The 25,436-nt window shown below is 40.6% G+C and overlaps 1 protein-coding gene across 6 annotated transcripts in view; it reads right to left on the bottom strand.

The window, feature by feature from the left end:
* Positions 1–25,436, bottom strand: part of ASPH (aspartate beta-hydroxylase) — a 201,467-nt gene that overhangs the window by 28,056 nt on the left and 147,975 nt on the right. For all 6 annotated transcript variants that reach the window (XM_053661029.1, XM_053661030.1, XM_053661031.1 and 3 more), the window contains 3 exons: positions 23,328–23,426; positions 21,066–21,155; positions 16,302–16,439 (listed from right to left, as the gene is read on the bottom strand). In XM_053661029.1, coding sequence (XP_053517004.1) covers positions 16,302–16,439; positions 21,066–21,155; positions 23,328–23,426 — 327 coding nt within the window. The remainder of the gene's footprint in view (positions 1–16,301; positions 16,440–21,065; positions 21,156–23,327; positions 23,427–25,436) is intronic.

Raw genomic sequence — 25,436 nt, 5'->3', positions numbered from 1 at the left:
CGTTAATTTTGCCTTGATCAAACAGAATTCATGTAACTGAGTTTTAAATATATTCTCCTGTGTAGGAAAATGGGGCCTTTCAGAGAAACACTTTTGCTGAGGCAGGTAGTAAAAGTGCTGCAGGTTGCAAAGTAAGAGGAGTTGCCGAGGTAATTCACCAGCAAAGGGCATGAGTTTGCTGCCAGAACACAGTTCCACAGCCTGGGTGGCTCCACCCACAGACATGTGTAGTCTTATAGTTCTGGAGGATGGAAGTCCAAGATCAAGGTGTTGGTGGGTTTGGTTTCCTCTGACCCTCTCTCCTTGCCTTGCAGAGGGCCATCTTCTCCGTCCTCACATGTACTTTCCTCTCTGTGCTCACCCACCCTTCTGTGTGTCCAAACTTCCTCTTCTTATAAGGACACTCGCTAGTCAGGCTGCATTAGGGCCCACCGGAACAGCCTCATTTTGACTTAAATATCTCTTCCAAGGCCCTTTCTCCAAATAGAGTTACATTCTGAGGAACTGGGGGGACAAGGGCTTCAACATACGAATTTAGGGGGGCACTCTCAGCCTCCAACACATATGCAGATTCAGTGTAGAACTTGCTCCAGCAAAGAAAGCAAACAGCAGATGGAAAAGGATCAGAAATAAATTCACATCATCACAGGAATAAGTAAGAAGAATTTTATAGGCACAAAATAAAACAGAGTCAAGGGAAAAGGCAGAAAGAGCTACGCTTTTTAACATGTGGACAAAAAACATGTATATTAGTCTTAGAACTCATATCAACATACACAAGATTAGGTTAAGGCATTAAGAAAATACAGATATTGGCATTTCAAAAGTCCCAGAGATGTGTATATACCTTGAAAAGTTCTGGCTCTAAATTAAGAAAATGCATGAGGTCAAAGACTATTCTACATGAAGTTTATGCATTAAATTGGAGTTAGAAGGAACTGATAACAATGGCACCTTAGTACGACTATACCATAGTTTACACTATGACGATAAGACAGAGTAGCATTATGTTCTGCCTTAGAAAGGATACCTGGGGTTGGGGGTGTCCCCTGAGTGCTGAGCTAAGTTAGGAGATCAGAGCAAACACAATAGCGAGTCTAATGTCCTCACAGAAAACTCTTTGTAATAATCTTAATAACATCTTTTAGGAGGTTAGTAGCATTAAAGGAGCAATCTCTTGCTGGTCCTAATGTATTTGAATCAGAAATCCTGCTTTTCAAGTTGGTAAAGAAAAATATCTGACATTTCTTATTATGGAAATAAACAAAGAGCAACCAAATGGAAAAGCAAAGGCTACTTATTCAGAGCTTGCCAGAGCAAGGGAGTCAGCCACCATCGCCTGTGTTTTGGCAGACAAGAAGGAAAGCTTTATAGAGAAACGCTTCCGAAGCACCCATGTCTGGAGGCGGAGGTGAGGGCAGCTGTGAGTGCGCTTACCAGAAGTGGCATCTTACGTGATAAGCAGACTGGGTTTTCTCTGGTTGGTCTTATGTTGGAAGCAGGAACAAAAATTAGGGAAGCTGTTAGTTACTAATCAAGTCTAGGCCAATTTGGGGACACATAGGTTACTGTTTAGATTCCCAGACTGTCACCAGAAAGCAATGTGGCTTCCTGCAAATCTGACTCACAGTCAGCTGGCTTCTGGGGTATTTACTGGAGATGAGGAGTTGGTTTCCTGAGCTGTTCAGTGCAGACTGTGGGTCAAGGTTCTATTTTTATGTATGGTTTGGCCATTGTCCATTTGTTATTTAGTCACTCCTTATCCGTTCTGAAGGAAAAAGATAACAAGGCACCTAACATTGGGGTAAGACAAGAGTTCTGGAGAACAGGGTTTCTTTTTCCAGGAGAAAGGAGAAAATATAGTCCAGGTTTCAGGAGAAACATCCAACCTGAGCTTCTAGGACTCAGAGAGCAAAGGACCCATAGTCCTCAGACCACAGCATGGACTGGAGGACACCAGCCAACATTTGCAGTCAAAGGAAGGTAAAAGGAGAGACTGCAAGTGAACAGTGTGCTTGCTGAGCTATATCCTGAGGGAGCTACAGAGCCATGTGCAACACCCCCAGAGTCCCTAACCTCAAGGGGCTAAAATTCTGTCAGGGAAGCTCTGTCTGTGTATACATGAAATAGATCACTGATAAGCAAATAAGCAAATTATCTATAATGTATACGTGCATATGAATAGTTAAGGCATCAATCTGTGTGTATGTGTATAATAAGCCATAGATCCTGACCTACCCAATCAAACATTTGGAACTGCAAAAGCAGGACCAACCTACAGGTCCAGTTTGAAATTATTCTGAAATATCAAACACTGTACTGTGAGTTCCCAAAGACAGCCAGGGATAAAGCCAGTTTTTAGGCACTTTTTTTTTTCACATTCAGAAATACTAAAAACTCATTAACTTCACATTGAGAGAAAAAAACCACCTTTTAGTTTGAAATAATTCGAAGAACAAAATGTTTTATTCTTCTGCTACTGCAGTAACTGGTGTCACGGGTAGCCCTGTCCTATGAACTAACAAAGTATTGAGTTTTATCAAGGGCTCACGTTTAAACACGCAGGAACACCCGTGATGGTGGGTTTCTGTTATAGTTTTTTGTTTTGCTTTTGAGCCTTACCAAAAGCTTGAAGGAGAGCAAAATGGTGGTAATTATTTTATACTTAGAGATACAGAAAACGAGGCTTTCATGGGTGAAATGACTTGCCCAAGGGATCAGAGCAGAAAACAAAACTAGTCTGCTTCTAATTACAGGCCGTTTTAAAAGCGTTCAGCTTTAAATCACAGAACCATCGGATTCCCTGAGTTCTCAGAACTGCCCCCCTTCCCGTTATTTTGGTCATTTTCAGTGACAGTATCATTGGAATCCAAATCATTTAGAGTTTGATTTACAAAACTAGGATTAAACTATTATGCTAATCTTAAAGAACTGCTTCCAGCACTTTCTTATTCTTACCACTTTTCTATCAAATTGCTAATCCTCTTATTTTACAGCTTAATTTTTTCTTCTTTCTCAATCCATTTCGTTTAAAAGCAGTTCAGGGAAAATATTCAAATATTTAATCACACAGTTAGAAATGCTGAATTTTTAACATTATCAATGTTATCTTCTTTTTTATTTTTTGTCCAGGTGTTGTTATTCATACATAATGGGTTTCTTTTTTTAAATATATTTTATTGATTTTGCTATTATAGTTGTCCCAATATTTCCCCCTTTGCTCCTTTCTGCCTGGTACCCCCACTCCCTCCAGCAATCCCCTTTCTTAGTTTATGTCAATGGGTCATGTATATAAGTTCTTTGGCTACTCTACTTCCTACACTGTTCTTAACACTCCCCTATATTGTACTTACCAATTACACTTTTTAATCCCAGTACCCTTTCCTCCATTCTCCTCCTTCCCCCTCCCCGCTGATAACCCTCCAGATGATTTCCATGTTTATGATTCTGTTCCTGTTCTGCTTGTTTGTTGTTTTTTAGATTCAGTTGTTGATAGTTATGCATTTGTTGCCATTTTAATGTTCATAGTTTTCATCTTTTTCCTATATAGTTCCCTTTAACATTTCATAGAATAATGGCTTAGTGATGATGAACTCTTTTAATTTTACCTTGTCTGGGAATCACATTAGCTGCCCTTCCATTCTAAATGATAACTTTGCTGGATGGAGTAATCTAGGTTGTAAATCCTTGCTTTTCATCACTTTGAACAGTTCTTGCCAGTCCTTTTTAGCCTGCAAAATATTTTTTGAGAAATCAGCTGACAGCCTTATGGGAACTTCTTTGTAGGTAACTCTCTGCTTTTCTCTTGTTGCTTTTAAGATTCTTTATTTTAACCTTTGGCATTTTAATTATCATGTGTCTTGGTGTGGGCCTCTTTGGGTCTAACTTGTTTGGGGCTCTGTACTTCCTGGACTTGAATGTTTATTTACTTCACTAAATTAGGAAAGTTTTCTTTCATTATTTTTTTCAAATAAGTTTTCAATTTCTTGCTCTTTCTCTTCTTTTGGCACCCCTATGATTCTGATGTTGATGTGTGAGGAGATGTCCCAGAGACCCCTTATTCTATTCTTGTTTTTTTTTAGTTCTTTTTTCTTCTTGCTGTTCTGATTGAATGCTTTTTTCCTTTGTTATGTTTCAAATTGTTGATATGAATCCCAGCTTCATTTCCTCCACTGTTGGTTCCCTGTAGATTTTTCTTTATTTCACTTAATGCAATATTCATTTCTGCTTGGGTCTTTTTTATGTTTTTCTATACCCAATGATTTCTTTGAGCATCCTGATAACCAGTGTTTTGAACTCTGCATCTGAGACGTTCTTTATCTCTACTTCATTTAGTTCTTTCTCTGGAGTTTTGTTCTATTCGTTCATTGTGGCCATATTTCTTTGTCTCCTTAATTTGGCAGCCTGCTTGTGGTTGTTTCTCCATATTCTGTAGAGCTGCTTTGACTTTCTGTCTTAGTAGTGTGGCCTGCTGTAGAAAAGGCATCCATCTGGATGAATACAGCTTCTTTAAATCCTTGGTTGTCAGACTTCCATACAGTTTGATTTTCTGATAAATCTGGGCAATGTTTGCTCTGTAGTTTAGTTGTAATTTTTGCTATAGTTTTGCCTGGAGGCAAAGTGTGTTTACCTTCATCTTAGCCAGAAGTCTCTTAATCTGTATAGAACTCATAGAGCCTAAGTGATGTGTTCTTTCCCCAAGGTTAGTGAGCTCTCAAGCTATGTTCTCACTGAAAAATTTTCACTAATTGCTAATGAAATTTACCACTTTCCTGCCTGCAGCCAGCCAGGTGGTCCCAGGGGCAGCCCTTGGCATGCGCTGTGCCACAGCAAAACTGCCGCAATGGATTTCTTACTTAATCAAAGCCAATCTGAAGGAAAATGACAGTTAGCATATGATTCTGATCAATCATTCTCAAGTACTGTGTCACACCATTGGCAAAATATTACAGGGCACTTCCCCATCTGTAATAAAACTAAAATAGGAAGAAAGGAAACTTATCTGTGACACAATTTGTTTATATCAGAGCAGCTGCTCTAACACACTCAGAGGATACAAGAGTTTTTCTTTTACCCAGTGGTGAATTAAAAAAAGGGTCAAGTAGCAGGAAAAACTAATACAAAAGGGATGGTTTAAACGATGGTTTTCAGTTGCTCTTGCTGTTGCATTTTTGGTGTTTCCACAGCACTTCCTCTGCATGCATATTTACATTCAATTTCACCATGGAATACGGTGGGTCAACAAATCATCTCCGGTCACTTTCAGTCTGTTTCATGTCTCCATGCCTGTGGTTCTATTTTGTTTGTTAGTTTATTTTGTTAGAGGGCAGGGCAGAGGGCAATCATGGTGGAAAGAAGAGGAAGGATCTAGACGAAGAACATTTATGAATGATCCATGGACAAGGACAACAGTGTGGGAGTTGACTGTGGGGGGTAGGATGGGTGGAGGAGTCAAAGGGGGAAAGATGGGACAACTGCAACAGAATAACAATAAAAAATGATTTAAAAATAATCTCAAAAAGGGAAAAGCAAATTCTTAAGGTATGGTGGTCCTTCTCTCTCTAGAAGAGATTTCTTTTCTCTTTTCTATTTCTATCTTAGCAAAGACTTTAATTCATTTTTGTCTCAATTTCTAGATTAAATACACCCAAGGCACTTAGGGCTTTGATATTTGTGATTTGGGCAACAACCTACTCAATTTTAATGAGAATATGCCTAAAAGAGAAAACCCAACTTGAATATTTTTCTCTAAATTTTTTTTCTGTTGAGTTGCATAGCCTTTTAATACCCCCAGTGCACAGAGTCGCCAAACTGCAAACTACATGAGGGGGAACAATACAATTCAACATAGGGGAAAAACGCAGATGATGAATTTTACTGAACATTATCTCATGCCTTCAAGAAAACTGCACTTTACATCTCCCTGGAACACACAATGAGGATAATTTAAATGAAAATGTACTACCCATGGTAGTTAATTGTTACATAAAAGGCAGAGTCTGGGTAATAATCCTAAAAGGATTTTGGCCAAACACTGCAGCTACCAGATTTAGAATTCCACTTTAAGATGTTAATGCCTGACTGATGATCCATGATTCATAATATTCAAATCTGTCATTTGAAAATGGAGGAAAATCTTCTTGTGCAAGCGTCTGTCAACTAAATGGTCATGGGCCCTTGGATGTCTAACATGGCAGGCTCTCTCTTGTCATAGTCATTACTGACAAGTGGTTGATCACTTTAAAATAAATTTTTTAAAAAGTCCTAAGCAGATACAATATTAATATTTCTGCAAGTAAAGGTAGTTAGCAAAGTAAAGCTAACTTTACAATTGCAAAGCACTGAGTTCTAAACACTCAGTGTCCCATGCTGTCGGATTCCATGCTGCTGAGAACACTGCAATTAACTTCCAAGCCTTGCTTTTCTTTTTAAATAAAGCAGAGCTTACGACAGGCAGGGCTGACAAATAAGTCAGGGAAATGGAATTCCGAAAAAGAAGCACGTGAGACGCAAGGGCAAACGTTATTAAGTTAGCAACTCAGGGGTGGGCATAGTGGGATACTACTGAGGGTATGGACTTTGAGAGCATGGAGACCTCAGTTCAAATCCGAGTCCTGTCATATTAAATATGGGACCTTGAGCAAACTTATTAATTTTGCTAATCCTCACTTTACTAATGTATAAGTGGGCACAGTAAATGCCTATCTTGCAGACCTGTAAAGATTAGTATTACACACAAAGTTCTCAGTGCATGGACTGCAAACTGGAGGTATGTAATGAATAACTGTTTTGTTACTTGAATACTATATAATACTTCAAAACTGGGTTTCCAAAATACGCTTTAGAAACTAGACAATATTTTCCTATTAAAACAAGACGATAATAAACTAAAACTACAAATCATTATAACAACAGCTAATATTTATTAGGCACTTACCACTTATTAAATAAACAACAAAACAAACAAGCAAGCAAAAAAGAAACAAAGACACTGAAATAGAGAACAAGGGGACAGTGACCAGAGGGGAGAGGGAAGGGAATTTAAGGGGAGAAAAGGGAGGGATTTAGAGGAACAAGTATAAAGGACACAGGGACAATAACTAAGGGGGGTGGAAATGGGAGGGAGGTGGGGAGCACAGGGCGGGGTGGGCTGGGGTGGGAGAAATAGAGAACTGTACATGAAAAATAATATAAATAAATAAACAAACAAACAAACAAATAAACAAACAACAACCATGGAGCAAGTACTATTTCCACAGGCAACTCATGGACAATGAAATTGAAGTACAAAGACGTTCTGCCCAATGGGACACAACCGGGAAGGGATGGACCGAAACCCAAAACCCAGCCGTGTGGCTGTGCAGCCTGAGCGTCACTGTATCACCTTACTGATGATGAGAATTTCATCAACCTCCAGAAACCTGTTTATTTTTAACATGCTTGAACTATAATATATCTATAGCTATATAGCTATACCTCTATATATCACAGTTTTCCATTTTTTAACAGACTTATGAGATACACTTTACATGCCATAAAATGTACTCACATAACTTTTATACTTCATTGGTTTTTAGTACATGCACAGAATTGTGCAACTATCAACACCACTTAATTCTAGAAAGTTTTCATCAGAACGAAAAGTAACTCCTTAGACAGTAGCGATCACCCCTCCTCACCCCATCTGCTCAGTCCCTATCAATCATCAATCTGCTTCTGTCTCAATTGAACTTGCCTCATCTGGACAGTTCATACAAACAGAATTATGTAACACGTGGACTTTGAGTGTGGCTTCTTTTACTGAGCATGTTTTCAAGGCTTGCCCATGTTGTACCATGTCTCAGCACTTCATTTATTAAATTGCCATTGTGTTCAGATATACCACGTTTTGTTCATTCGCTCATCCATCATTTAGATAGGCATCTGGTTCTTCCCACTTTTTTGCTTTTATGAGTACTTCTGCTATGAACATTCCTGTACATGTTTTTATATGAACTTAAGTTTTCATTTCTCTTGAATATATACCTAGAAGTAGACCTGGTGGGCTATGTGGTAACTCTGTGTTTAGCTGCCAAACTATTTCCCAAACTGGCTGCACCGCTTTACATTCCCACCAGCAGTGGCTGAGGTTTCCAATTGCTCCACATACTTGGCAACACTCACTACTGTTCCCCTTTTTGATTATAGCCATCCTAGTGGGTGTTAAGGGGTATTGCACTGTGGTTCTGACTTGCGTTTCCCTAGTGATGAATGATGTTGAGCATCTTTTTATGTGCTTCTTGGCCCTTCATGTATCTTCTTTGAACAAATGACTATGCCAATCCTTCTCCCATTTTTCAATTGGGTTATTTGTCTCTACATAATTGAGTTATCAGAGTTCTTTTTATATTCTAGATACAAGTCTTCTGTCAGATATACAACTTGCAAATATTACCTCTCATTCTGTGGGTTTTATTTTTACTTTATTGATCAGGTCTTTTGAAGCACAAGAGTTAAAGTCTTGAGGAAATTCAATTTATTTATCTTGTCTTTTGTCACTTGGACTTTCAGTGTCATATTAAAAAAACAAAAACAAAACCAAAAAACGACCTAACCCCATGTTAAGATGAGTTACTTCTCTGTTTTTTTTGTAAGCGTTTTATAGTTTGTGTCTTGCATTCAGGTCTACTTCCCTCTCGAGTTCTTCTTCTTGTATTTTTAAAGTACGAGGTAACTTCATTATTTTTCATGTGGGTCTCCAGCTGCCCCAGCACCATCTGTGAAAAGACAATTCTTCCCCCATTGCATCATCTTGGCACCTTCGTCAAAAGTTAATTAATCATAAATGTCGGGGCTTATTTCTGGACTTTCTATTATTTTCCACTGATCTATACGTCTATTTTTATAGCAGTATCACACTGCCTTGATTGCTGTTGCTTTGCAATAAGTTTTGAAGTTGGAAAGTGTGAGTCCTCCAACTTGGTTCTTTTCCAAAACACTGTTTGGACTATTTTGGGTCCCTTGTGTTATCATAGAAATTTTAGGATCAGTTTGTCAAATTTTGTTAAAAAAAAACAAAAAGTAAATAACAAAAAACCTGCCATATAGAATTTTGATCAAGATTGTATTGAAACTGCAGGTCAATTTGGAGAGTATTGATATCTTAACAGCATTAAGTTTTCTGATTCATAAACATGAGATGTGTTTCTATTTATTTAGATATCTTAAAGTTTCCTCCAATAAGACTTTCTAAAATTTATTCTTCAGTATATGCTATAGGTCAAATTGTGCCCTCACCCAATTTATGTGCTGAAGTCCTCACCCCCAGTACCAGACAGTGTGACCTTATTTGGAGATAAGTTGTTTACAGAAGTAATCAAGTTACAATGAGGACATTGGGGTGGATCCTAATTCAATATGACCAGTGTCCTTAGAAGAAAGGAAAATTTGGAGACACACACACACACACACACACACACACACACGGAAAATGCCATGTGAAAATGATGGCAAAATCTCTAAGGCACAAACTCCAATAATTGCCATGAAACCACCAGAAGCCAGGAGAGAGGGCTGGGCAGATTCCTTAGGGGTTCTCAAAAGGAACTGCACAGCCAGCACCTTGATCTTGGACTTCCAGCCTCCAGAGCTATATAATGATAAATTTTTATTATTTAAGCTACTTAGTACATGTGGTATTTTGTTATGGCATTCCTACCAAAATAATACAGTATTTTATTATTTTTTGATGCTATTGCAAATGAAATTGTTTTCTTAATTTCATCATGGGAGTGTTTGTTTGCTCATGTAAAAAAAAAGGCAATTGATTTTAATACATTTATCTTGTACCCTGCAGCCTTGACAAACCATTATTAGTTCTAATAGATTTTTTGGCAAATTCCTTAGGATTTTTTGTATACAAAATGTCATCTGCAAATATAAATAATCTTACTTCTTCCTTTTAATCTTTTATCATTAAGTATGATGGTGTCTATAGGTTTTTGTAGATGCTGTTTTTAGATTGCTAGTGTTATATACATATTTTTAATCATAAAAGTTTTCAATGTTGTTAAATGTCTTTTCAGCCTAATAAAATGATCATGCATTTTTAATTCTTTATTCTAATAATATGGTTTATTATATTGATTGATTTATATTTGCATTCCCCCAAACGTTCTGCTTGGTCATGGTACAGAATCCATTTTATATGCTGCTGGGGTCAGTATGCTAATGTTTTGTTGAAGGTTTTTGTGTCTATATTCATAAGTGCTATTGGTCTACAGTTTTCTCCTTCTGTTATATCTTTGTCAGGTTTTGGTATCAAGATGACACCAGCTCATAAAATGAGTCAGTAAATTTTCCCTCCTCTTTCATTTTTTGGAAGTTTGTGAAGAACTGACATTAATTGTTATTTAAATATTTGATACAATTTACCAATGGAAAAAATCTGAGCCTAGATTTATTTTTGAGAGAAGCTTTCAAACTAACATGTAATCTCTTTATTTGTTGTAAGTGTAGTTAGATTTTCTATTTCTTTATGAGTCAGTTTCAGTAGATTGTGGTTTTCTTTTTTTTTAAGATTTTATTTCTTTATCTTTAGAGGAGAAGGGAAGGAAAGAGGGAGAGAAATATCAATGTGTGGTTGCCTCTGGTGCATCCCCTGCTGGGGACTGGCCTGCAACCCAGGCATGTGCCTTGACTGGGAATCAGACTGCGATCCTTTGGTTCCCAGGCCCGCACTCAATCCACTGAGCTACAGCAGCCAGGGCAGCTTGTGGCTTTCTAATAGTTTATCCATTTCACCTAGGTTATCTAATTTATTAGCATGTAGTTGTTCATACTATTCCCTTATAATTTTTTAAGTTTTGTAAATTTAGTAGTGGTATCTCTTCTTTCATTCCAGATTTGAACAATTTGAGTCTTTACTCTTTTTTTATTATTAGTCATCGTGGCTAACAGTTTGTCAAATAATTTTTAAAGAAGCAAATTTTGATTTTATTAATTTTCTTTATTGTTTTTCTCTTCACTATTTCATTTATAGCCACTGTAATCTTTATTCTGCTTGCTTTGGGTTTGTTTTGCTCTGCTACGTTATCTTCTTGAAGTAAAACCATTGGATTATTTTATAATCATTCTCTTTTTTAAAAATGTAGGCGTTAACAGGTATACGTTTCTCAGAACTGCTGCAGCCGCATCCTATAAGTTCTGCTGTGTAAGTGGTTTTGTTCCATTCATCTCCAAGTACTTTCTAATTTCTCTTGTGATTTCATTTTTGACTCATTGGCTACTTAAGACCCTGCTGTTTAATTTTCACGTTTGTGAATTTCTCAACTTTCTTCTGGTTAATGATTTTGGATTTCATTCCCCTGTGGTTAGAGAACGGCTTCATTTTCCAGTACTTCAATACTTGTAGGTTGTTTGGAACCTTTTTTATTGGCCCAGCACATGGTATGTCCTAAAGAAAGTTTGGTGTGTCCCTGAGAAGATGGAGCATTCTGCGTGTGCCGAAGGGAGTGTTCTACAGATGTTACCACCTTCTCCGGTGAAGTTTATGTTCCAGGTTCTTGTTTGCCCCAATTGGTACAGCTGTCTTGAGCAGCTGTGGTATTTAAAAAACAAACAAAAACTACCACTGACCATTTCATCTAACAGACTGGGACAGAGCTTTACTTCTGAGTGAGGTCAAAGAACGATGATGTCCTGAGCATGGGGCTTTCCACACAGCCGGAGGCAGATCCAACACTGGCCACGCACTGCATGTGGAGCTCTGGGCGGTGCTCCCTCCCTGGTCTGCTGCCAGGGAGGCCTGCAGGGCTGGTCTTCACAGCCAGTGCTGTGAGATGCCAGCCTGCCACGCAGTGTTGGAGCTGGGGAGGGGTGGGTGGGAGTAAGTCAAGTTACTTTCTCACGAATCCTGCCGTTCTCATGGAGGTTGAGCAGACTTTCTTGAGCAATGTTTCTCGGATAGTTACACATCTTTAGATAATGTATGAGTTCTGGAAAAGTGGATTTTGATCATTTTTCTTGGCATTTTCATTGCTTTTATGAAGGATTAGATTTATAAAATATTCTTTCTACCATTCCAAAATCCTGCTCCATGACCCAATATTTTATAAGCAATTATATGCTTGAAGTTTCAACAGATGCTCTGAACATTGTACATATCTTCCCTGTTAGGCAGCAGCAATGTCTAGAAAAGAAAGCCCTTGTTTCCTGCTCCTGAAATGGCAGGCAGAGGGGATCTTTCCCTTCTACAGTCCTTTCTTTCCCACGGCAGTGGAAGTAAAGAGAATTCCCCCCACATTCAGGGAAGGCCAAGAAGGATGCCACTGTGCCGACTGCTTGTATGTGAGAAAGGCTAAGTAATAAGATTTTTATGTTCCTGGGATTTCTGACACTCCTATGAAACAACTCAAGAAAACAGAGTTTATAGGAGCTCATACAACAGACCTCATTTGCAAGTGCCTCTCATGCATCAGACGGTGCTAGTCCTGTACTAGTGCTGACAGATGCGGTCCACCCTCATAGCACGTGTGATCTCATGGGGCTCTGGAGAACTAAAGGGGCTGTTAGGACACTGTGTTAGTGTTTAAAAAGGATGTACAAGGTGCCTTTGAACACATGTAAAGAAGGACCTCTAAGTTATCATCCTGAAAGAAATAACAACTTTTCTAACATGTGAAGGAGAAATGGGAATTAGATGTGAAGGGGACAGGAGAAAAGGAAAAGGGAGAAGGGTAAAGGAGGAGAAACTATCCTAGGGAAGAAAGTATCCTCTGGTGGGAGGAGAGATTTGGGCTGAATTAAAGGTAGCACAGTGCGGTGGTAAGAGATCAGGACAGAGTCATAAACCTAGAATTTAGAGTAAGGCTGAATCCTGAGTCAAAACCACAAAGATGGAAAGGAATGTATCATGGGATTGGACAGAGAATTAATTTTCACATTGAATGTTAATGTTGCTATGCAGTTGGAGAGAATAAATAAAGTGAGAAGCCTATTTGGGAAGCATAGCTTTGGTAGAAATTTTAAGAGCATTTGAACTAGAGCAGAAGAGATTTCTTAGAAATGAACCACAAGAAAGAGAGAACAGAGAACAATGTTTGGGCCTGAGAGCAGGTCCACAGTCAGCCAGGCCACTGAGCAACTAGGTCGCCTCCCAAGCATCCACGTGTCTCTTTCTCGTTCCTAACAGAGCCCTAATCCAGTTCAGATGCTCACCCTCCAGCAAGTCACCCACTGAAGGCACAGGAATATGACTGTTCCCCGGCTCCAGGGGTTGATCTGTTGTTTTAAAGAAAATCTCATAGCCCCTTGGCAATAATTCATCCAGAGGGGAAATGTGACTTAAATTGGCTCAGTCAGACAGAAGGAAAAATTTTTGTTCCCTGCTTGATGGTGAGGACACTCTTTTTCCTGCTGGACACTGGTTGCCTCAGCGTGTTGTGAGCTACTTGCCTTCTCAGACTGTTGTCACTGTGCGTACCCAGGTGACGTGGTTCTGACCCACAGGACAGGAGCTGCTCAGAGGTTTCTAGAAGGCGTTAGGGATGGCGTGGTGGCCGAACAATGTTACGAAGCCTCCAAATACTCTCCAACCCTCATTCCAGTTTCTGCTGGCAGTTCCCTTGTAGAAAGCTCTCACGAGGACACAGCTGACCAAGGAGGGAGCACAGAGACTGGAAAATCTTCCCCCGGCGCCGCTGCCCCTGAGGTTTGCCCTGCTGCCAGGCTTCCCGCATGTGAGTCAGTCGAAGTCCTTGGTGTCAGCCAGATTCACGCCACATTTCTGTGACTGGAATTGGAAAGTATCCTGAAATCTATCTACAGTGGAGAAATGTACTTACAAAAAAGATGAAGAGAAGAAGATTAGCTAGTGGAGAGGGAATCAGAAGGGCTCGGTGTGATACTATCTGAGACAGGATAGAGTGTTACAAAGAAAAGAATCACTGACAATGTTAAATGTAGTGCACTTATTGAGGGAGATATTTCTCCCACACTATTTCTGCTTTGGATAGAGAACCTCTTTAAATCGGTCCATGCCCACTGCCACCACACTGTGGCTTCCGATTTACAAAACATCCAAAGGCTCACTGGTGGCAGCCTACTCTGCATTGGACTATGATGAAAATCATGGATCACAATTTGTTTATGATGATTATATAGTGTGTTATTACAATGAAATACAGAATAAACATGGTCAGGTAAGTTACATTCAATGTAAGTACACAGATACCTCATAGAAACTCTTCTTTCCCCCAAGTAGACCAAATTAATTAGTAAAATCTTGTAAGTCTTATAGACATATTTTATTTAAGATATTCTTTAACAAACAAAAGTTTGAAGAAATGTAAAATATTTATCTAAAGACTGAGAGAACAGTGTGAGAAACCCCCATATATCCAACACCCAGATTCCAAATTCGTCAGGCTTGGTCACTCTTGCTTCTGCCTCCTCACCTCTCCCAGCGGTGAATGCAGGAGAAACAGCCCACTGGTTCTGCCCCTGGCTCAGCTGACCTTATCTGAATGGGAGTGGACAGAGGGGGAGGCACTTGCTAGACCAGTACTGCTGCCTAAAATCCAGACCAGCACAGTGGCCAAACCCAACATCCCTTCCAAAGGTGGAAAAGTTTGAGTATAAATGAAGAAAAGCAGGAGTAGCAGCTGAAGGGAAGGGAATGGACAAATGGGTTATGTAAGGAGGGAAATCCAATATATATCAACACCTCAAAAGAGGCTTAGAACAAGAGATGATATTGTCTCTTACCTCAATTGTACCAGATGTCTGAAAGGGAAAAGACACCTATTGCTGAGACCACTCCTACCAGATCCACAGAGGCCTGGGAACTTGAGTGGCCTTGCCCTGGGCCACTCATATGATATGATGATGGACTAATCATTAATGAATGAATGGGACTCCAACATGCACCAATGTCTATTAGCTGTCTTAACCCTTTTGTTTAAAGGGATCCAACCACTAGGGGCGGCCTGTGGTATAATAATAGCATGCATATTTGGTCTTCCTCCCAGGTTCTTGGCACAGAGCCCCTGAAAGCCTTGGAATTTCCTGAGCTATAGGAGTTTCTTTGTCATTCATTAGAAGCTCCCGGAATACACCTGACATTATGTTGATGAGGTGACTTAGGATGGACTCCTAGATTGATAGTCTCAGGATGGGTCTGATTACCAAAAAGACCAAATGATTAGAGGGTTAGAGCTTCCAGGCCCGCCCACCCACCACTCTTGGATGTCAAGATGTGATGAGCTACTGGATTGGGGGGAAGAATCCAAATACCAACAGGATGTCATACCCTGTTCCATGGGGACAAAAGCTCCTGCCCTCAGACCTTTCGAGACCTGCCCTGTGTACCTTTTCATCTGGCTGTTCATCATCATCCTTTATAAATCCCTCTTAAAAAAACGAGTAAACCTAAGTGACTGTTTCTGAGTGAGCCATTTTAGCATGTTAACTGAATCCAATGAAGGGCTTGTGGGAACCTCTGATGTACAGCCAGTTGGTCAGAAGCACAGGTGACAACCTGGACTCGTGACTGGTGTCTGATATGGGGCTGTCTTGTGGGACTGAGGAACACGATGTTATCTCCAGGGAGATGGTGTCAGCATTGAGTTAAATTTGTAGGACACCTAGTAAATATCCACTGGCAATGGGAGAGCTGGAAAACACATAGTCCAGACGCAGTATCAGCTGTTTAAAAGGCAGAATGTTGTTTCTCACGTGAATAATGCACAGATGGCAGTGGGATCCTTAGGCCAGACCACTGACGCCCATCTAGCGCATAAAGGAGACGACTTCGGCACTCCAGCGTGTGAGCGTGAAGCCGACAGGGGAATCCCTGTCTTCTGTTCAGCCAGATGCCAAAGGGATTTATAAAAATACAAGAGCAATTCCAATCTTCTCACTACATTTTTTTGTTTAGAAGATATAGTCACTTTTTGAGAAATTATTTATATTAATGTGTAATGGAGTTGTTTTAACTTTCAAGAATTCACAAATAATTATTACATTTCTTCAGTTTCAATTTCTGATAATTATATTGATAGCCATAACCTGCCACACACACACACACACACCTTGGGTGTGCAATAATTTGTAAGAGTGTGAAGGAATCCTTCAGCCAAAGTGTGTGAGAACTGCTCTTTAAGAAAAATTCCTTTCTTGATCATCTCGACTGAACTTTCGGCTAATGACACCGGAGGTAAAATCTACCTCCTCCCTGACATGCCTCTGCCTGAGAAGCACCCTGATTTGGAGCAGGAAGCAGCCAGCGATTTGGTGAGGATAGAGGCTGACTCAACACTCACCTTCACTAACTCCGTGTAGCCCGTCTCTCTCGGAGTCCACCAGGGCTGGGCTTTCAGTCCCTTCACATTGTAGAGGGAGCGCTGCCAAACAGACGCAAAGTGTCCCCGCTGGTGCCCAAGCTCGTACCACTTGTACGCCTGAAATAACAGAACGATGAACTGCAACTGAGGCACTTTTAGTCATTTAAACATTCAAGTCACTACAAGTAAAGTACTGCTTTGTGACATTTAAATAAAGAGCTTGCTAGTCAGGCCCAAATCTGTTACACTAGGGAGAATACTGTCATTTGATTGGATTTCTGGTTATGACCTATTACCACACATGAAAGTGTGCATTTTATTTGCAGTCTTAGACTGCGAAGTCTTTTAATAAAGGATTCATGCTGCAGGCATTCTGTCTCCCTCAGAGTGTCCAGCACACAGTCTGTGGTTATTTGTTGAGTAATAAATAACTATAGACACTTAAGGAGACTATATGTCTTCTAGCTTTCATTTCTTCAATTCCACTTTTATGTTTCCTTTAAAAGAAAAGGATTATGATTTTGATAACTTCTTCTAAGGTATTTCCGCCCACTGACTAGGAATGCTAACGTCGAGAGTGCCCCCTTTTCATTGCAGGTTCTTCCACACCTGCACTGGGGAAGCCACCTCCCGGTTACCGAGGGTAACTCCTCCATTCCATTAAGTAGGCAAAAGGAAATATTATTCTCAGTTGGCATGAATAGAGTGATAGACCATGCTAGGTTTTTTCAAAGGCGGTTTTTGTTCCTTTTCCTCCCCTGCCATAAGGGGCACCATTTGTGGCTGCTGGCCGGCTGTAAGGTGACCCGACTCGCCTCCAGGACGAGGCTTTTCAGGGACAGCTGGCTGCAGAGCTCTGGCTCCACATGCCTCCTTCAAGGACGCCCGGCCATCTGCTCTCCCAGCAGCCCCCCTACCACGTCCTGCAGGGCACACGGCCGCCATCCTTGGGGCAGAAGGCGACTCCACCGAGACACTTTGTCATCTCCCTCCGGTAGTATAGGTCTGATCTAACGGTTGCTTCGGAAGAGTGATTTCAAGTACACATTTTGATCAATTAAGGATAGCCATTTAATACCAAGCAGATTAAGGAGAGTATCTTCATAAAACTCCGGATATATGATAACCTTAAATGTAAACTATAGTAACTTTTAGAAATCTAATATCCACACTTCAAAATTTCCTTCATTGGAAGAATCAAGTGTGACAGCAGGCACACTTCAGGTTTTCGGCAGCTCACTTCGGTTTAGTGCTTGCTTTCACACATGTAATCGGCTTTTGATCTTCCCCATAACTACAAAATATCTCCAGTTTACAAATGTTGAAACTGAGGTTTAAAAAGCCTAAAACCTCTGACTATAACCCAGGGCTCCTGGCAACTTGTTCCACAATCCTTCCATCTTTGTATCATTAAAAAAATCAAAAAACCATCACGAGTGATATCCTTACCTAACTACCTCTCTCAATAATAGGTCAAATGAAAAATGTACAGGCTGACCATTTTTATGTTTTCCTTGAATACATGTAAATTGTAGCCATAAAAGAGAAACTTAAAAAACCAGAAACTTAAAAGAGCTAATTGTCTGACTTTTTAAAAAAAATAGCATTTTACTATTGGAATTCATTGGACTATTTTCATTAATTTAGTCCAATGTAAACTTAGGATTTTATTTCCTGTATTTTTCAGTGTTAAAGTGAACAGTGATTTTAGTTAAAACAGGTGGTTTTTCAAAAATGTTAAGGTTTATTAATTTCTGAATCATCAGCAATTCACCTATTAACTATATATATTGTTAGAATGATGAAAAAATTATTGTAAGTTCCAGCTGAGGAGCTAGAAGTCTTTAATGACAGTCCCAGCCTAGACAGTCACTGTGGTAGCTGCCTGGGCCCCTGGTTCCCTGACAATGTCACATCTAAACTACCTCTAAGCCCTTTCCTGACACTCAAGAGTCAGTCCTCCTGGGCCCTGAATTCTGTGCCTCTCTCCCATTCAACTTTTAGAGAAACACACCAGGGCAGTAATATATGAGGAGTTTTAGAAAAGTCATCTTCAATGATGGTAAATCATTGAGGCTAAATGATGAGGGTAAAATCACCTTCAGTTACAGAGAGGACCCAAAGAATTCAGCCAGGTTGCCCCCACCTTTCTTCAGTATCTCAACTACTTGTCAGTAAGAGTTGTCAGAAAATCAGTAATCAAGTTAGAACTCTCTGAAAACTTCCCCGGTATTATTTCCCTTTTACACCTCTAATCGAGAATCCTGAAATAGAGTGCCGGGGCACCTACTTGAATGCATTTTCTAGACTTCAAATTATTGCCATGCATTCCACACACACACGGCACAGAAAAAGTGTGTCGAGTGAGTCCAGCTCAGGCCCCAGCTCAGCCAGAGTCCCTTCTGCCTGGAGCACCGTGCGTGTGGCGCCTGGCAGGCACACTTGTGGGGAGAACAGTTGGCCGCAGCAGGCCTCTGGAGGACCGTGAATGCCATCACGTAGAAACAAGACTGTATTTTTATTTTGCACCTGTTTGAACATAAGATGGCCTGGAAGAAGGTGAGGACGGAAGCAGAAAGCAACAGCCAGGTTCTTACAGCCAGTGCTGACATGGAAGGTAACATTCAACGGCGCTGGACTGAGTGAGAGGGAAGGTAACGAGGGTGCCAAGCACTCCAACAGGTGGACTTCTCGGACCCTGGCCCTGTCTAGGCGGGGGCCTCTCCAAGCAGGAGGCACTAGAGCTGATTCAAGCCCTGATCTTGCGAAGGCGTGAATATCATCAAATAAGGAGGGAACCCAAGAGGAAGAGTGGTTTAGAAGAAGACAAGTGAGCTGTCTTTGTGACATTGCGTGGTGAGACTAAGCAAGCAGCAGACACACAAATCTAGATTTGGGGAGACAAGAGCTGGAATGTGGATCTGGGGGTTATGGAAATATTGGTAACAGCTGAGGCTGAATTGCTCAGACTATCATGGTTTGTCATCCTCCCTCTTTCTGTCCATACAAGACACACACATTCGAAGAACCTTCTTCAAAACAATTTTATTGTCAGCCTCTGCAACACAGAGGCTGTGCCTCTCTTGGTGCCCGGAGCAAAGTTCCACGCACTGAGACCATGAAAGACAGTTGCTTCTTCATATGTAAACTCAGAGGTTGGCAATTAATTCACAGGTTCAATACCGGCCACGAAGAATATACTAACATGGGGTTTTCACAGGCTTGTTTTATTCTACTGTAAGGACGAATCCTTGTGCACTTTCTAAATTCAAGAACTGTGTGTTCTGTGCATATTAATAACTAAGTGAGCTAACAGAACAATAGTCTCGTACATGCAAACCCCAAGCCCTTAACAAGTGTTTAGTGCTGCATTCTTTGCCCTTGAAGTAAGGGCTGTTTTCCTCTAAGATATGAGAAGAAATCATAGACTCCTTTTATCTGTCTCTGCCCTGGACCCTGAGATATTCAAATATAAATTAATTAGTGACAGATACATTTACAGGAATCAGACATGGACATTTATCCAGTGTTAAATACCACAGCAAAATCTTTCTTATCCCTCCTATTCAAAGGAGGGATCGGGCACTTACATCTAAAAGAATGAAGGAACAGAAAAAATGATTACTAATCAGCAATTTCCTCTCCCTTTTTTCTCTTCACCTCTCATGTCTCATTCTATTTCCATTGACCGACTGGTAGGCTAGTGGGGGAAAGGAACAGATTCATAGAAATGTATGAAGAAAAATGTCAGTGATTCAGCCTCTGTTATCCCAGACAGGTTCGTGTCTCCAGCTGGCCGTGACCCCGTCACAAGACCCCCTTGCTCCGATGACCCTTTGATTGTCCAAATGGCCCCAAGTTATTAATCTGAGAAGCCTGAGGCTGTGTTATACTTAGATACCGCTTGGTCACATACATGGAATACAAGAGTTACAGACATTCAGTGCCTCCCTTCAGCCTTTCATCCCTGACTGTAAGCGGAGCCTGACCTAGAGCCATGTGTAGGGCCCTGTGGTGGCAGCTCTGCCATCCAGCAATGTCCTGTAAATCGCGGCAGGTTGACTGTGCTCATTTGGGGATTTACTGTATACATCATGATTAATGATCAAATATTATGTTTAAAAAAACTGACACTGTACTCCGAAATGTAACCACAAAGGAAATATGTAACTTGTTTTAGCAACTACGTTTCCTGCGTCAGTACCTGTTACTACTATTGCTACAGGTGTTCCCCTTAAACTGGATACTAAGTATTTCAGAAGGTAATTCACACAATTAACCATGGGGGTTGGTGTGCTGAGGAATCAGCTGAATAAAGGCTTCCCTCTAAAATAATTACCTTTCAAGCTCCAAAATAAAAATAAATCTAAGCAAACTGTTAAAATACTTTAAAAATATTTCAACAGTTTAGAAGATGTCACTTTATTTCACACTTTAAAAATATGTTTAAGGTAATGCCTATCATACACACACAGATATATATACACAAGCACACACAGACACACTAATTTAGAGATTGCTCTTATAATTCCTCAGATCCTTTCTTTCAGAAACTATAAAAGCCAAATCCTGAAAATTCTTTATGGGATTATGTAGGAGTTGTTGAGTTGTTTCAAAAAAGTTCAAGTCACCACCTTAAAAAATTTATGTTCAAAATATTTTTTTCAACTGCAACTTTCTCTTAGAGATAATTTGCCCCCACACTATCCTCTTTTAAAAAAAGAAAGTTCATGAACACATTACCTCCTTGCTCCCGACCCTCTGCAAGGCATCCCCCAGGTGAAAATAGAATCGCCCATCATCAGTGCCAGGATCCCCAGATTCTATTCCTTCCTGCAGAAAAGACAGTGTTGGCATTTGTGAAAGAATTAAATACCGTGTTTAATTCACCGATTCACTTAATTGTTATACACCATGTGAAAATCTAAGAACCAGATAGGTTCTTCTTAATATTAAAGTTTGGCAGTTAGATTATTGGTCAATATTTACAATGTGAGTATAGTTTTTTAAAAGGTGGTAATAACAGCTAAATTTAACAATACATTAATCATTAATTGATAAAAAAATTAGCATGATGCTTTTTGAATTGTCTCTGTGGGCATAGTAATATTTCAATATCCCAAAGAATTTCTTTGGGTGGCTATCTATCACATTTATCTTATTCTACAAATATGACCATCTGTCATCTAGAAGCTTTTTTAAAAAAATACCTAAACCCAAATGTTTAGTTGTGCATATATGTCTGAAGTGGTAGAGACCTAACTGCAAGTAATATTTTTTCCCTCTCCAAATAAATGTGCTATTACTTTTAATAAAATACTTTATAGGACATATGATATGATTAAAGCTAATTGGAATCTTTGAAAACGTATTGTTATTAAACAAATCCTATTCTAAAACACTTAGTTGATATCTGTTCCAATCTCCCACATAAGCACTAAATTAAAATTTATGTAAAAAAGAGAGAGAAAATAGTAAAGCAAGAGAAGAAAATTCAAAAAGTAAAAGAAGGAAAAAGGTAAAAAATATTTAAATATCAAGGAGTAAATCTGCCTCCCTGAGGCTTTTTCACAAGAAGCGCATTTTCCTGGGGAGAAATCTTACTGGCACAGTGTTGAAAAGTAGCTGCAAGAAAGAGGAAAGCATCACTCAGGAGAGGAGGAGGGTTGTGGTCCGGGTTCCTGACTGACAGGCACTCGAATAAAGGTCCTCACTGGTTAATTGACCACCCTGCCCTCCGTCTCCTGGGCCCTGAAGCAGGAGAGTCCTATCAGGTTCTCATCTGCCAAAGCAAACCCAGAGGGAGCACTTTAAATCAGAGAGACACGCATGCCCACGAGGTGGTGGCCCAGGTGGAAAAGTTTGCAGAGGCCCAGGGACAACCCAGACAGACTGGGGTGCACGCCTCTCCCACAGCTGCTCGGCTCCTGGGGGTGGGGGCCAGATAGGACCCTTCACGAGAAACCAGACATCTGCAGGATTACATAAAACATGCAGATTCTCAACAGAGACAAGCAGTAAAAATAGTTTTTAATAGAATTATGTCGGCCAAATACAACATGCAAGCTATTTGCAGTGGGCTGTTATTTGGCATCTTCTATGAAAGACATCATAGAAGTGTAATGTACTGCTGCTTAAACAGATGCTCACAGGCATTCAATCAGCTGCTGGTCCAATAGGATAGCCATTGGCTAATATTTTAAGTTAAATTAATATTTAACTTAAAATTAATTAGAATTAAAAAATGAAAATTCAGTTCTTCAGTCACACAAGACACATTTCAGGCGCTCACCAGCACCTGTGGCGGCCGCTACCACGGGGGAGTTACAGAAACGCCTCGGCTGCACGGAAGGTTCTGCGGCGGCCCTGCGCCAGAGCAAATGCGATTCCAGCGACCCGACAAGGATTCAACTGGATACGTGAGAAGAATGACCACCTATTTCAGTCTGAATATTGTGAGCTCCCAGGCTTTTTGGAGCTTGACCTATTCCGTGGGCATTCGTTACCTCACTTTGCATAGGTACATGAGCCCTGTTCAAACTGGTTTACTATTCAGTTGTGAAAGGGGTGCTTCATTCATTACCCATATTTTAAAATATTACATTAATTATTTTGGAATACACCTTTGACGCTTCAATAAAAACTAATAATAACTGCAGTTTTAGGGATTTCTTCACAAAGTGTCTTCTAAAGAGTCTCTGGTCACATAGTTAGTATTTGTACATTTGACACTCTCAGTCATAGCGGAGGTCCACTCTGGCCTGTGAATATCACAGTCACTCTCAGTCATGTTGGAGGTCCACATCGACCTGTGAATATCACAGTCACTCCCAATGACAGTGGAGGCCCACAGTGGCCTATGAACATCATGGTCAGAGGATGCACATTTTCACCATGAAAAGACTCAGTGGTGCAGGCAGCACAATCTACAAGGCACAGTCAAGGGTATCCAAGTCATTCAAAAGAACCAAAAGCTAAAAAAAGAGCGAGGGCAGGGACAGTTACCTTTAAATAGGGAATGCTCTCTGCAATCTTGTTCTGTGCCTTCAGGATGAAGCCATAATGCACTTTAGCAAAGCCATCATTAGGTGTCATATTCAGAACCTAAAGTCAAAGAAAACAAAAAGCTATTGTGACTGACTACAAATTCTACAAATGACTGTCAAAACAAATTTTAATTAGCTTTGCTGTGCTTGAATTATGATGTTACAGCTGGAAACACTTGTGTTTTGTTTCACTGCAATATATTAGGCTTATAAGGCCCAATTTCCTCTCAACTCAGTGTTTTCACATTTACACATTGTACTTCAAGAATGAAGAAATAAATACAAAAAGGCAATGACTGTTAAAGCATTACTTTGACAATGCAAATCAGCAAAACAGCTGCCAATTGTTATGGCTTCAATATTTTTCCAGTAACCAAGAAAATTACTTTAAATTTCCTATCATAAAGTCAACTCTTAATGATTATACATTTCTTTACATACATGCTTCATACATTGCCTTAATGAACAGAAAATTTAGATTTCCATTTGTAATTTATCATGATCCGTTGATTCAACATAAATTTCTTGAAGGTTGGGACCATTTTAAGGACTGAGGGTAAAGTGGTGAGCAAATCCAATAAGCTGTGACAAAACCCAGGTAAACATTTAAAATAAATCAAACCATGGTTTATTTTCATGTGCATTTATTATGATTACAGATAAATTATTCAGAATGCATCTAATGAAATATTAGCAGTGAGAAACTAAAACATTCCACTTGTGAAACCGCTTAGACAAACTGATTTACAGAACAAAAGTGAAAGATGAAGAAGGTTTGGGTTGAGTGAATATCCTGTAGCTCCTGTTTTTCCTTGAGTCTAATAGAAAAGGGGGTACGGCCATGACAGATTCCTTGCACAGGAGGAGTAAGTGTGCAGAGAGGGTCCCCATGGCCTTTGGGAGTCCAAAGAATGCACCACGGACACTTGAGCATTCTCCAGCTTGTATCCCGTCCCACAGCCCAACCACTGGCAAACCCGGCCAACGCTACCTCTAAAATATATTCAGAATCACTTGTCACTTCCTTCACTGCTGCCACCCTGGTCCAAGACAGTCATTTCTCCCCTCCCTGCACCCCCAGCCCTGCGACCCATTCTCCACATGGGGCCCTAAATGGACTCACTAACCCTAGGTCAGATGTCATCTCCCCTCGGTTCAAAACCCAAAGGGGTTCCACTTCTCTTAGAGCAAGATGGGCGGTTCTCTACTTCTCTGGCCTCTCAGCAGCTACTCTGAGGTGCCCTGATCTCCTTATTGCTGCAATACAAGCCACAGGCAGGCTTGTCTCAGGACCTTTGCACCCGCAATGCTCTTTGGCCCGTCTTCTCCGAGCTATCCAAAGGGCTGACTCCCTGACCTCGAGGAAGCCGTGATTGAAGGGATGTCAGTGAGGCCCATGCACAAGCACCTGACGTAAAGCAGACACCCTCCTCCTCATCACTGGTCACTTTCTAACCTCCTTATCCTGATTCCTTCTTACTCCCTTTTATTCATGGCCCTCATTTCCATTTGACTTAGTATTTTCCCCCACTAAGAAATAAGTGCTACAGGGATAGTGCCTGTAGCACTCACCGCTGATCCTCAGTGTTGGGACGGTGCCTGGCACATGGCAGGTGGTCAGGAAATCCACACTGACCGAATGGACGGGTGCACGTGGGATTTCTTCCCAACCTCGATCCCTGAAAGCGCAAACTCCGCTTCTTCTGCACCTTCCACAGCACCTGTTACCAAGCTAGGTGCTGAGCAGGGAGGGGTGCATCCAATATCTCCGAAAGGGAGCTGAACTGATGCAGATCATGTTTCTGGCAGTGTAACTCTGAAGGGGTTATTATAATTATTGCAGCTACACAGATGGCACTCCTGTCTCCCGCAGACGCACAGCCACCATCTTAAGTGACTGGCAGACACAGACCTCTTCTAGGCTCCAGACATGGATAAGTAAGATATACTCGCTTTTCTCAGTGAGCCCTTCTCAGTCGAGGGAGAGAAAAGGACCTGGAGGTGGACAGTGGTAATGCAGCGTGGTAAGTGTAACTATAGTGACAGGGATGAGGCATGCAGGGAGTAG

This window comes from Artibeus jamaicensis, unplaced genomic scaffold, assembly GCF_021234435.1.
Source record: "Artibeus jamaicensis isolate MK-2021 breed Jamaican fruit bat unplaced genomic scaffold, CSHL_Jam_final scaffold_916, whole genome shotgun sequence".
Classification (NCBI taxonomy): domain Eukaryota; kingdom Metazoa; phylum Chordata; class Mammalia; order Chiroptera; family Phyllostomidae; genus Artibeus; species Artibeus jamaicensis.
Note: the sequence above shows the minus strand (reverse complement) of the source record. Positions and strands in the feature narration are given on the sequence as shown.